The following is a 12,368-nucleotide window of genomic DNA, read 5'->3' as shown; positions in this document are numbered from 1 at the left end:
AAAAAAAAAAAGAAAATGCATTTGGCTGGTCTTGAAATTCTATGCCTCAATTCAACATACCAATGATATTGCTACAATACATCTTCCAAATTGTTTTAATTTGGAAAAACTGGTTTCATTTTACATATAAGGGAACCTTAAAAAAAATTAATTGTTTCTATTTATTCATGGTTATAATTTTAAAATATATAAATAATAAGGATAACCATTAAAAATATATTATGCTATTAATACTTACAAGCCATATAATAAATTGATTAATGTAATCTGGATCAGAGAGCTTTGCTATTAATGGAACTAACACACTATTAACAATCAGTTCTCTAGCTATAAAACGCAATGGTAAGCACCGAAACTCTACTTCTGGACTTAAATTGAACAGAACAACTTCGGACAATTGTTGAAGGTAACCTGAAAGAAGAGAAAAACATTAGTATACTCTGTAAAGTAAAATTAAAAGAAAAGATCAGTTTTATGGTAAAGATTTGAAAGTTTTTCTTTCTTAGTTGTTATATGTTTTTATAAGGATTAGATTAGATTAGATTAGATTTTTATTCAGGGCGATCAACATCTAGGTTATTACACCCTAGTAACCTAATATTTTTATAAGGATGTAATTAAATTTTAAAAACACTATTAAGAACTATTAAATCATGAGGTTGGATTTTAACAAAATAATAGAATTAGTGACATAACAAACTAAGAACCAGGCCAAAATCGAAGTTGCCCATTTGCACACCTTTTTTTTTTGTTTTGTTTTTTCGAACAAATGCAGATGAAATCTGATTCTGAAATGTGATTTATTGAGTATTAAAAAATATAGAAATAATACAACTCAAATTGAATCGATTTGATTTGGTCATATTGATGAATAAATACATGTAAAATATGAATTTATACTTAAATCTCTATATAAAACTCCATTAATTATATTTAAAGAATCAAGTTATAAAGAAAATAAAAATTTTTAACTGAAAACAGTTAATTCCTCCAGCTTTGGGTTAAATAGGACAAGACATTTTTGTAAAATAGGTGAGGTAAAAAAAATACATTTGAACATGGGAAAATGAAATTAGGGGATGTAATTTTAAAAAAACTGATATTGACCCATTTTTACACTAATCTACAAATATGAGCCATTTTTCTCGAATACCATTTAGTAATTATAGGAAAAAATTATTCAGTAATTTAAAAAAAATGAATAAAGTCATTAATAGTTTCATATTTGACAATTAACAGAGCTTTCAATGTTAACACTTGATCAGAGTTCAAGGTAAGAAGCTATGATGCAACTCGCACAAAAAATTACACAAAATGTAAAATTAGCTTAAGGTCATATCAGTTAATGTATCTTTATATGTTTATTAATATGTATTATTATATTACAAAGAGAATATTTTAGGGACCTAATTTCCAACCTATGGAGAGCCTATTAGAAAAATACTGTCTGTTTGAATAGTATCATAGAATAAAATAAAAGTAAAAACTGTGTTGTAAACAAACAAGACACTATAATTTATTAGTATAAAGTATAGTGCAGTTACACTACTGGTGTAAATGGTAAAATATACATTCCAATGGATTTCGGGCCTTTACCAGTTCTTATTTTCTGTCTTTTATTGTACAATGTATTTTTATCTTTCTCTTTTATCTACATTTTATTTTTTATTACTTTCATTTTCATTAACCTTCCTAATATCGCGGGGGTCCCTAATGATCTCACAACCTCTTTTTCTAGTAAAAACTTATAGCAATAATCCCCTAATTTTCAAGTCGCTCAACAACTTTTTTCACAAAACTATCTTGAACTAGATGACTAAGTAAGTTTCCATTAAATTTACAGGGACACCGCATTACACAGTTCCTTTTTTACAAATAAAAACACAGTTGGGGAAAAGCTATCACAATATACAAAATTAAACTAAAAACATAAAAGAGTTGATCATAATTCAAAAATGTAAACTTACACCTTTGAGATTTTGGTTGTAGGCTTACATGATCCCTGCATATTACATTTTCTTCCATGGCTAACTCTAAATCAAAGAAATGGTCTTCTAGATTTTGTTTACTTCCGGTGCTTGATTTAAGTCTAGCCCTTGCTTGTCTATAAAGACGGATATGAGAAGCTGCATCGTCAACTAACCTGGTCGTCAAGTAAGGTATCCAGTCTATTTCTTTCACCCTAGAATAATGAAAATATATAAAAATTTACTGCCAAATATTTCACATAGAGAGGCAAATATTGATATTAAACAAGTCTACATGTTAAAAAATTAAACTAAGTTTAAAATGTATAATAAGCTTCTAATATCAAACAATAACAATACAATGATATTTTAGCAGACATCTCTCCCAACAGAAAATTTTCGTATGTCCGGTCATAAGTACAGGAATTTTGACTCCTTCACAACAGATGCGGACAGCCAAATTTTGTCATGAGATGAATTTACCGCTCTAAATGGATAGTAAGACAATGCTAAAAATTATGAAAACTACATTTAATATTTTTATGTTTTGATATAAACACATATGCACATTTAAATATATCTTGGAAGTTTATCTTTTTTTCATTAACAAAACCTAAAAGTGTCATTAAGAGAAAGAAATTATTATTTTTTAGCTAATATGTAGTATAAGGGATTTATTTATTTTGTACATAGTTGGGAGGACAGAGATCTCTCTGTGATTATTGCAGTCCAGCTGATCGCCCTATTTATGGATAGGGCAGATAATAATTCTCTGCCAAGATACAGACAGCGATTCTTCCAGCCAGGCAGAAAGGATCAGTTCATGCACCACTTTCCTAAGGCTATCTCCCCCATACTTAAATACCTCAGCTGGTATATCGTCTTGGCCTGGTGCTTTATTTTGAGCCTTTCGATAGCGTCAGCCATCTCATCATCTTCGGGTGGTTCAAGCTCATCATCTGCTGCCCGAGTTATAATAAAGGTTTCAGTGCCTTCTACCGATCCTTCTACTTCATAAAGGCCATTCAGGAGGTCATTGAAATACAGTTTCCATCCAATATTTGCTCTGATTCAGTTAAAAGGGATCCATCCTCGGTCCTATAAGCAGTAAGCCTCGGCTTGAATGGCTTCTTATCCATATTAACTTTCTGATAGAATTTTCTGATCTGATTATCAAATTTGAGGCTTTCAATCGACTCAATTTTATCATTCTTCCATTACCTCTTCTTCTTTTGATGGAGACATTTTTCTTCCCTTCACAATTGGCTGTATTCTTTGAGAGGGGTGTACTTCTATTCTGTTGCATTATTTTATATGTTACATTCTTTCTTTCAGTAGCTACCTTACACTCCTCATTGAATCACTGGGTTCTAGATTCTCTCCCCCGCTCTCCGAGGATATCTCCAGCCACCTGCTTGATTACCTAGCAATATTCATCCCTTTTAAGGTCTATAGCACTAGTTTCATTTATCTCCACTTCATGAAGTTCGTCTTCAATGGCTTTAGCGAAATCTTCTTAAGTCAATTCTGATCTTAGACCAACTTTTTTGTCTTCTGGGCCCATCCATCTGGACTTAATGTTTGAGATACAGGCTCAAACACGCAGAATTACATGGAAGTGACCGGAGTCCATTTTGGCTACTCTAAATGAGCGAACGTTAATTAAATCTGACTTGTTCTTCGCACTTATGAGTATGTGGTTGATTTGGTTAACCGATTCACCATTCAGGGAAGTCCATGTGCCCTAGTAGATATTTTGTGCAAAAAAAAAGTTCCTCCTATCACAAGTTTGAGTGAGGCAGTGAAATATATCAATCTCTGACCATTAGCATTGCAATGTATATGAAGACTGTAGCTTCCAATTGTAGGTTGATAGATTGCTGCTTGTCCAACTTTTGCATTCATGCGTCCTGCGATGATTTTGACATCATATCTTGGGCACAGGATATATGTTCTTTCGAGCATATCATGTCATAAAACTCATCCTTGGTTTCTTCGGCCATCGCTGTTGGGCCGTGCACGCTAATAATGCTATTGTTTTTAAATTTACCTCTGATCCAAAGAACGCAGATTCTAGGACTTACAACTTTAAAATCAATCACCTACTGGCAGAATTTTCCTGCAACCACAAACCCAGTACCAAATTTGTGTTGATTTCTACTACAGCCATAATAAATGGTGTGCTGTAGCATGTAAATACTAATATGTATAAACAATAAGTAATATAAATATCTACCAAATGTTCACATCAACTCCTGCAACCAAACATCTACACTTATCTTAATGGATCCATGATCAATGCCCTGCACTCCTTGGAAAGGAAATTTAAGGATAATTTTTAATTTCACTATCATAAAGAGGAAATGAAAGTTAAGCTTAATTTAGGTACTAAAAGTAATTAAATTTTGACTCACCTGTTAGAAAATGCAACAATTAAATTTTGAGCAACCAGCCTTAACTGATAAGAAAATTCATCATTATCACTTAACTGATCATACCTAAAATACGAATAAATTATATTAAAATAAAAACAAATGTAAATTGACAAAAATATAGTCTTTAAGAAACCAACCACGGATGAACATAATCTCTGATGATGAAGTCAAGTATATCTTGAAGTTCTTCATCAATGACTTGTGAACCTGTTAACCTTTTATCTAATTTGTAATCTTTCTTTGGCTTCTTTATTTTCTCAACAACCTTAAAAGACAGAATGCTTTCATGATAATAGATACCATACATCGATACAAACAAACAATTTTAGGTTATATTAATAAATGAATACAATTTAATTTAATACATGAATTTGGCAAAATTTCAAGTGTTTATAGTAGGGGAAAAAAAGGTTTAAAATCTCGGTAACAGTACAGAAGTATCATTTTGAATGTCGGGTGGAGTTTACAGACTTACATGCAATGTTCTATTTTCGTGATTTATAGCTATACATTTTTAATATTTAATAAATTGAGAGTCCTCAGATCCTGAAACAGATAATAATTTGTTTCTCTCATAATTCCAGATAATAATTGGTTTCTAAAAGATTTGAATTTATACTTTCTTAGAATGTCTCACATAAATGCTAACACAAAAGAATATATTTTCTGAACTTAACAACTCCATGGAAATACAATATTTACAATTAATGATACACCTGCTGGTTAGCAATTGATTTTAATGTTTTCCCCTAAATACCAAATATTATTCAACAACTAAGTCATAAATGTGATTATAAAGAGTAGGACTAATGTCCCAGAGAATGATTTTCAGCAAGATGAAACAAATGATGCCTTATGCAGAAAATGTCATTTCATAGAGAACTCATTAAAGCATCAAAGAAGTATTTACAATGCTTGAGATGGAAGGAAGAATGAATGAGTCTTCAGATTAACAAGGATAAGACCAAGTTTCTCACTTTTGAGAAAGAATCCATTATCTTCACTCGCACCTACACTATCCAATTGGAAACAATAAATTTGAGTATGTTAAATGTTTTAAGAACTTAGGATGAATGATTCCCAATTGCTTGAACGAGAAAGAAGAAAAATGCAGAATAATGGCTGTTAATCGATCTTATTTCAATCTATCCAGCTCTTTTGAAGTTTCTCAATTGCACAACCAAGCTCAGAATGTATAAAACTCTCGCCCAACCTGTCTTAACCAAAATTTGAACCTGGACACTGCATAAAGCATCAGCTGAACAGGCCCAAAGAGAAGTTCTTAAGATACTCTATAATGATTGTTTTCCAACTCGAATAAGTTCAAAAAATTAGGTAGCAGTATCCGTTATCAGAACGGATGAGGAGAGGACAGTCAAAATACTATATTAAGGAAACTGATGAAAAATAAAGGTAAGTTGGAAGAATAGGGCCTCCAAGGATACGAAGAAAACAGGAATATCTAAAAGCCAGGCTATTGAAAGAGACGGTAAAAAAGAAGAGTAGCAGAGCGGACCAGCTGGTCTTCTGTGCCAATAACAAATGAATGGTAACTCAACATACTTAAAATGAACTAACCACCCTTGTCATGAAACAATATGTTTAACTTCATGAATCTCTGAATTGGTATCCGTTCTTGCTCATATTCAGTTTGAAAAACTGGCTAACTCACAAAGATAGCATACGATGGCCCCATAAATCAATAATGCTGGATATCAACAACAATTTTAGGTGCATGAGCACCCTTTAAGTAAAAGTCTCTTCTAAACGGAACTCTTCCTTCTTTTGTGGTTCCTTACATAGCTAGAAAAACAATCTCTCAAGTTGTTGCCAGTGAATTTTTTAGTGTAGTCTTCCATTTTTAGCCATAACATATTTAGGATGAGTACCCACACTTCGTTGAAATATTAGTCAGAAAAATAAAGGTGATAAGTTACCATTCATCACTTTTATAATGTACATAACACATGTTGGCCAGAAAAACACGTGTTTCGATAAAATTGTTAAGAACCTTATCTTGGGAAATAATGTTCCAATTTCAATTTTTTCTTGTTTTGTAGGGAATTAAATCATACTTCAAATGATAATTACAGTCAGCAGAAAATTGTTTTGTTTTTTTTTCATTTAATAATGCTGGTAGTATCTACAATAACTGATGCAAGTATATACTCTAGACAATAATTTCTCTCATAGTGCCTTTCTTTTGTTAATTGGTTCAGTATTTCGTCTCAAAAAGAGATTTTTCCAACAAAAATAATACATATGATTGGATTAGATGTAAACTTCTATTCACTTAAAAGAAATAGCAAACAGATTCTTTTCAGTTAAGTATGACCAAAAAGTTGGATAGATACAATTAGCTTTATGGTGTAAGGTTGTAATAGAAAATAATAGTCACCCAATATCAAAGTGAGAACACCTCCTCACCATATCGGAGTGAAAATTGTGAGAAGGTTATGCAGATTATAAATATTTTAACTAAATTCTTGGCAATGTAAGGAAAACATAAAAACTAGGAGAATATAATTTCCAAAACCATTTAAAGTTATCAAGTGAACTTTAAAGATGTTCAATTAAAACGCAAGGCTTAACCCATAAATTCTCTTATTTATTGGCATTTGGTTAAGTTTTCAGCTGAACTATGCATAATTGAAAAGAAGGTTAAAAAGGGCTAAAATAAAAATCACAATAAAAGATTACGCATATTTGTACTTACAAAAAGTAAAATAAATAACATCATTCAAATTAGAACCGTAACTCACTTTACCTCATAAATAAATGTTGGATGGCCTATTTCTTGCTTGCTAAAATAATTACTGAATGACTTTTCTTGCTTTATATACATGACAGTTAAAATCCTGTAAATACATTGATTGATTATTTTAATGTATGTGTTACACATAGCCTAAAATCATGAATATTTACATAAAAATTCATACCCTGAAATGAATAAAATTATACATAATATTGTCACAGCACAGAAAGTAAATCCAAATGTTGAAAAACATAAAACTAATACAAGTACAGACCAGCTGTTAAGTAAAACATTCATCTGTAACCAATTTAGGCATATATAAGACATAATTATAAGATATCAAAACTTGACGTGAACAACAATTCTTCAACTACTGATTGTGGTTAATACATTATAATACAAATTGACAAATGAGATCCATCTAACCTTCAGCAAACATGGATTATGATAAATAAAATTACGTAATTCGTCATTGAAAAGTCATATGATACAAAACAGATACGCCCTTCAAACAGAGAAACAAAATCATCAGGTAACAATTTTAAAACAACAATAACATAACAGATCCCGCTACAACTCCCCAACTGACATTTACAAGTGCACCTGATACCAGTCAGTGTTGTTGATAACAAAAATAACAAAGAAGTTGTCTTTTAATTCCAAGCTAATTTTCATGAGATTTATGAGGCATTCATCAGCCCAATATCATATCATTATAATTTTGTTATTTCTCTAGGCCAGTGATTTACTAAAATGTTACTTTAAATGCTAAATGATAAGTAATAAGTTTGGCGGTACACCAGTGACTTCTAGTGGCAATCAAGTAAACTTCGCGGTAAAGTGACTTGAATTTTAATTACCATACTTTGGACTTGAACAGGTACACGTTTTTAGGAAATTTAAGAAGAAAAGGGTGCTCTGTCCTTTTTCAAAATATCCGTGTATCTAAGAAATCATTATAATTATAAGTTCTAAAAAAATGGCAATTATAGTGAAACGGATATATTCCATCATAAGGGATTTATCTTCTCGATTATCTTTTTTTTTAATTGTGTTCTCATCTCAGTTTATAATATCCATTAAAAAAATTGTGTAGACAGGCGTTCTACCACTAAACTACCGATGCTAGGAGTAAAAAATTAAACATTAAAATACCAAAGGTAGTAAAAGGTAAGACCCAACACGAATTACTTTTCTTATTCACAGTAATGCTCCTATTAACTATTTTTTTCTTTCTGTTGTAGAGGGATCGGAAAATTTTTTTTTAAAATATCAATGTTCAGTTGTGCCATCTCACCTGACACACACTTCCGTTCGGGTGGTAATATTAAGGTAATATTTAATTTGAATTATGTAACCATACGTAATGCTAATTTAGTGTTTTTCTGTTTTAGACGGAACGAAAATTTAAAAAAAATAAATGTATTTCCTTCAATAAAATTTGTATAATAAAATAAAATAGTATAAAACCCTCACTAAAACCGCCTATAGCAAAATCAGTTTCGGTTAAAATTCTTTGAACTCAGGATATACATATGTATTCTTTGTATTAGAAAACCTGATAAAAATAAAAGGTAATAGTGCACTGTTCAGGAAGTAATTCATAGTTATTTTAAATACAGTTTGTAAATCAATAACTTATTCGAAAGTTTGTTACCAGAAAATTTCTCATTACCGTCTTTTGTGATTCTATATTAGTGAATCTCCAGAAGAAAATTTCATTATTTTTTTTATTTCCTCCCGAGAACATTATGATATTGAGATAATTATTTTTATATTTTATTCATTTTGAGGAGAAAAAAAGTAGGAGTGATTTTCTATTATTTTGTTTAGCTTGGTTTTCAGTTCTTGCTTTCTTATTATGATAGCCAATGAATTTAATGTAGCTTGAATAGGGTTAAGAACATTGTTTATAACTTATAAAATAACTTCATTGTTCGTTTTATATTCTAATTGAATCAATTATGAAAATTGTTGTATACCTAATTGCCTTTCTGAATTAAGATTGTTTAATTCTCCGAGGTTCGGTCCCATTCGTCTGCTTTCGGCATCTCCTCTAATATTGGCAGCAACATATGTATGTTATTTTACACCGCTAAAACAAACTGGGATTTGAATTCCTAAAAAGCGATTTGAGCTATATTTAGTGCTGGATTCTATGATTTATAACACCATGAAGCCACATCACTCACGCTAAATTTTCATCGGACCAGTAGTTCAATATAAATGGTCATAACCCAGTGTTATTCATTCCATCTAAGATCGATAAGAGAGCCTGGTATTTTCTTATGTAAAAATAAATCACTTCTTATTTTTTGACTAAATAGGTGTATTTAGTGGTGACTTTGGGACAAAACTTGATACAGGAGTCATTAGAACCAGTACAGTCTGTGACAAGACCACCTTAGCTCCTCTACTTTCCTGAAAACATTTTCAATGTTAATCCCTGTTGTACTAGCGAATATAAACTAATCCTACAAAAACTGAACCATGAGACATAATTTAAAAATTAGTCACAAGAGAAACCAATAACATTCTGTCTTTAGACCGTCGCCAGGGAAATAACAATCTTTCACGGTGAATTTAACTTTTAATCACGCAAGTCCAGGTTCCAATAACTGCAAATCCAACGAGAAAATAAAGAAAATATTCAAGTTCTGAAATAATTTATACTAATTAACCTAAGCAATGACAATGTCAGCTTCGCAGTTACTGAAACTGGGATACACAAGTAGTATAAATTGCCCTCATACTCCACATTATTAACAGGAGAACTACAGACGATTACTACATCACTCAATTGATCCAAAGATAGTAATCACTCAAAAATATTAATTTGCTCAGTTTCTGCTGTTCGATGTGTAGCAAACCTAATTGAAACCGGAGCCATATCAAATAAAATCCACAATAGTGTAAAAATACTAAATTATGATCTCAGTAAAGGTGTGAATTTTCTCTGGAATTCAGAAGACTCCCGGATACCAGGAATTGAAACAGCGGATAAAACAACTCAAGACGCTAATATGAATATTCCACCATCTTTCAATTGACATCTCGGTAAACTCTAATTTACATTTTAGCCCAATTGTTATTGAATCAATATGAAAATACAAAGAGTGATTGTAAAGAGTTAATTATTCTGTCATATTAGAGGATCAAATATAGGTTAACTGAAATTAGAAAAATAATGATTTAAGAACAGTAGGTATGTTCCAACATCTGACTGTCCGCAACTGTACGGAGCATGCGTATTACGCGGTTTTCTCTCTCAAATCCTGTACTGAGCATGTTCCATACAGTTCTGGATAGTCAGAAGTGGTTGTTATAGTACAGGAGCCGAGAAGAAAAAAAGGCAGTTATCTCACCCCAATTTTTGATTATTTTAATGAAAACTATGTCTAATTACTAGTCCAAATTGGTGAGTCTGCCAAGTATAGGTAGGGAGAATAAAAAATAGCGGCTGTTTCAAAACCTTAAAAAGACATTAATTTTTCATTCGGAGCACTATATCTTAAACACTACCAATAACACTAGAAAATCTAAGAGAACATAGTTTAAAGAGTAAATTTGCTGAAATATTAGCCCTAAATGAGCCATTTACGTCCAATAGTTCTCGAGATATAGCTTTTTAAAAAGCAAAATTTCTTAAAAATGTTCTGAAAGATTTGTAGTTAGCTAATTTATTTTGAGAAATCTATATCTCAGGAACTATGTGACGAACAGATGTCTATTAGCACTCAAATTAAAGCTAGTTTAATGGACTATAAAGAAGTTTATGACCTTTACCTTCGTAGGATAGTAGTTTTCATGATATTTGCTAAAATAAATTGATTTATAGTTGTTCGGACAATAAATTTGATTTATGAAAAACATCATATCAGAAACCATTAGACGTACTGATGTTTGCCAGCGCTCAAATTAAAGCTAGTTAAATTTACTACAAAATAGTTAATTATGTAGGAGTAGTAGTTTTTATGATATTTGACAAAATAAACTCATAAAATGTTAATTTCTAGTTGTTCGTATAAAATGTTGGATCTTTAAAAAAAATATATCTCTAGATCCATAAGACGCACATTTCTGCCAACAATCACAATAAAGGAAATTTAACTTACAATAAAGTAATTTATGACACTTATCTTCGTAGGGGTAGTAGTTTTTATGATATTCACATATGAATATAAATTTGGCAAATGAAAATTTGTCCGAACAACTATAAATCAACTTATTTTAGCAAATTTCATGTAAACTATTACTCCTACGAAGATAAACATCATATAAACTACTTTATAGCTCATTAAACTAGCTTTGATTTAAGTGCTAATAGACATCTGTACGTCAAATGGTTTTTGAGATATAAATTTTTCAAAATAAATTCACTAATTACTGATCTTTTAGTGTACGTTCCATACAACATTTTTATGAAATGTTGCTTTTTAAAAAGCTATATCTCGAAAACTATTTAACGTAAATAACTATATTATGGCTCATATTTTAGCAAATTTACTCTTCTTTAAATGGCGTTCTCTTAGGTTTTCTTGTGTTATTCCTACTTTTTAAGATATAGAGCTCCGAATGAAAAATTATTTTTTTTTATCGCTTTGAAACAGCCGCCATTTTTTATTCCCCCTACCTATACTTTGCAGACTCATCAATTTTGACTATTAATTATACATAGTTTTCATTAAAGTAATCAAAAATTGGGGTAATATAACTGCCTTTTTTCTCCTCTTGGGCTCTTGTACCTATATGACAAGAGTGGCTTATGTGCCCGCCAGTTTAACGTCAACTAGTGTTTTATTTATTTGCTTTTCGTCTTTTCTCATTACTTTTTAGGGCTTTCTATGTTGAATAGTATTTCTTATAAAACCTTTGGCTTTCCAAGAATATATTGTAGACCTAATTTACATCTCTTATTTCCGGAAATGTATTTTCAACCTGGAAAAAATATTTTTCCTATATTTCCTATCAAATCCTTTCGTAGTATATAATTATCCATTTTTAATTACTAGTAAAAATTTGAGATTGTTAATTATTTTAAACAAACAAAATTGAAGGTACTTTTATCGAAGCAATTTTGAAAATTCAAACTATTTAAATGAATATAAGACCTACTAGCTAGTCGTTGGGAAGGATTGCCTTTTATTATTTTTGGTGTTATGATTTCCTTGGAGAGATGTGACACTTGAAAATAAACAAAATATCCTATTC

General features: G+C 30.8%; 1 protein-coding gene and 1 long non-coding RNA gene across 4 annotated transcripts in view; one reads left to right on the top strand and one right to left on the bottom strand.

Annotated features, from left to right (window-relative positions):
• LOC106689968 (sorting nexin-13) overlaps positions 1-7,763 on the bottom strand; it is a 27,596-nt gene extending 19,833 nt beyond the window's left edge. Inside the window, exons 1-7 of one of the 3 annotated variants that reach the window (XM_014435202.3) lie at positions 7,584-7,763; positions 7,342-7,454; positions 7,170-7,260; positions 4,540-4,667; positions 4,382-4,465; positions 1,968-2,182; positions 239-411 (exon numbers count right to left, since the gene is read on the bottom strand). In XM_014435202.3, the coding sequence (XP_014290688.1) occupies positions 239-411; positions 1,968-2,182; positions 4,382-4,465; positions 4,540-4,667; positions 7,170-7,260; positions 7,342-7,454 (804 nt within the window). In that variant the 5' untranslated portion in view covers positions 7,584-7,763. Of the gene's footprint in view, positions 1-238; positions 412-1,967; positions 2,183-4,203; positions 4,281-4,381; positions 4,466-4,539; positions 4,668-7,169; positions 7,261-7,341 lie in introns of those variants that run through there. The other 2 variants (XM_014435200.3, XM_067051442.1) reach the window with 2 other exon arrangements.
• On the top strand, positions 7,604-10,248 carry LOC136796770 (uncharacterized). The gene is made up of 3 exons (XR_010844517.1): positions 7,604-7,689; positions 8,402-8,489; positions 10,101-10,248. It is a non-coding gene; the product is annotated as an uncharacterized lncRNA (long non-coding RNA).
• The last annotated feature ends 2,120 nt before the right edge of the window (positions 10,249-12,368 follow it).

This window comes from Halyomorpha halys, unplaced genomic scaffold (genome assembly GCF_000696795.3).
Source record: "Halyomorpha halys isolate HHAL.00 unplaced genomic scaffold, Hhal_1.1 Scaffold1537.1, whole genome shotgun sequence".
In the NCBI taxonomy this organism is placed as follows: domain Eukaryota; kingdom Metazoa; phylum Arthropoda; class Insecta; order Hemiptera; family Pentatomidae; genus Halyomorpha; species Halyomorpha halys.
This window is presented reverse-complemented; position numbering and strand designations above follow the sequence as displayed.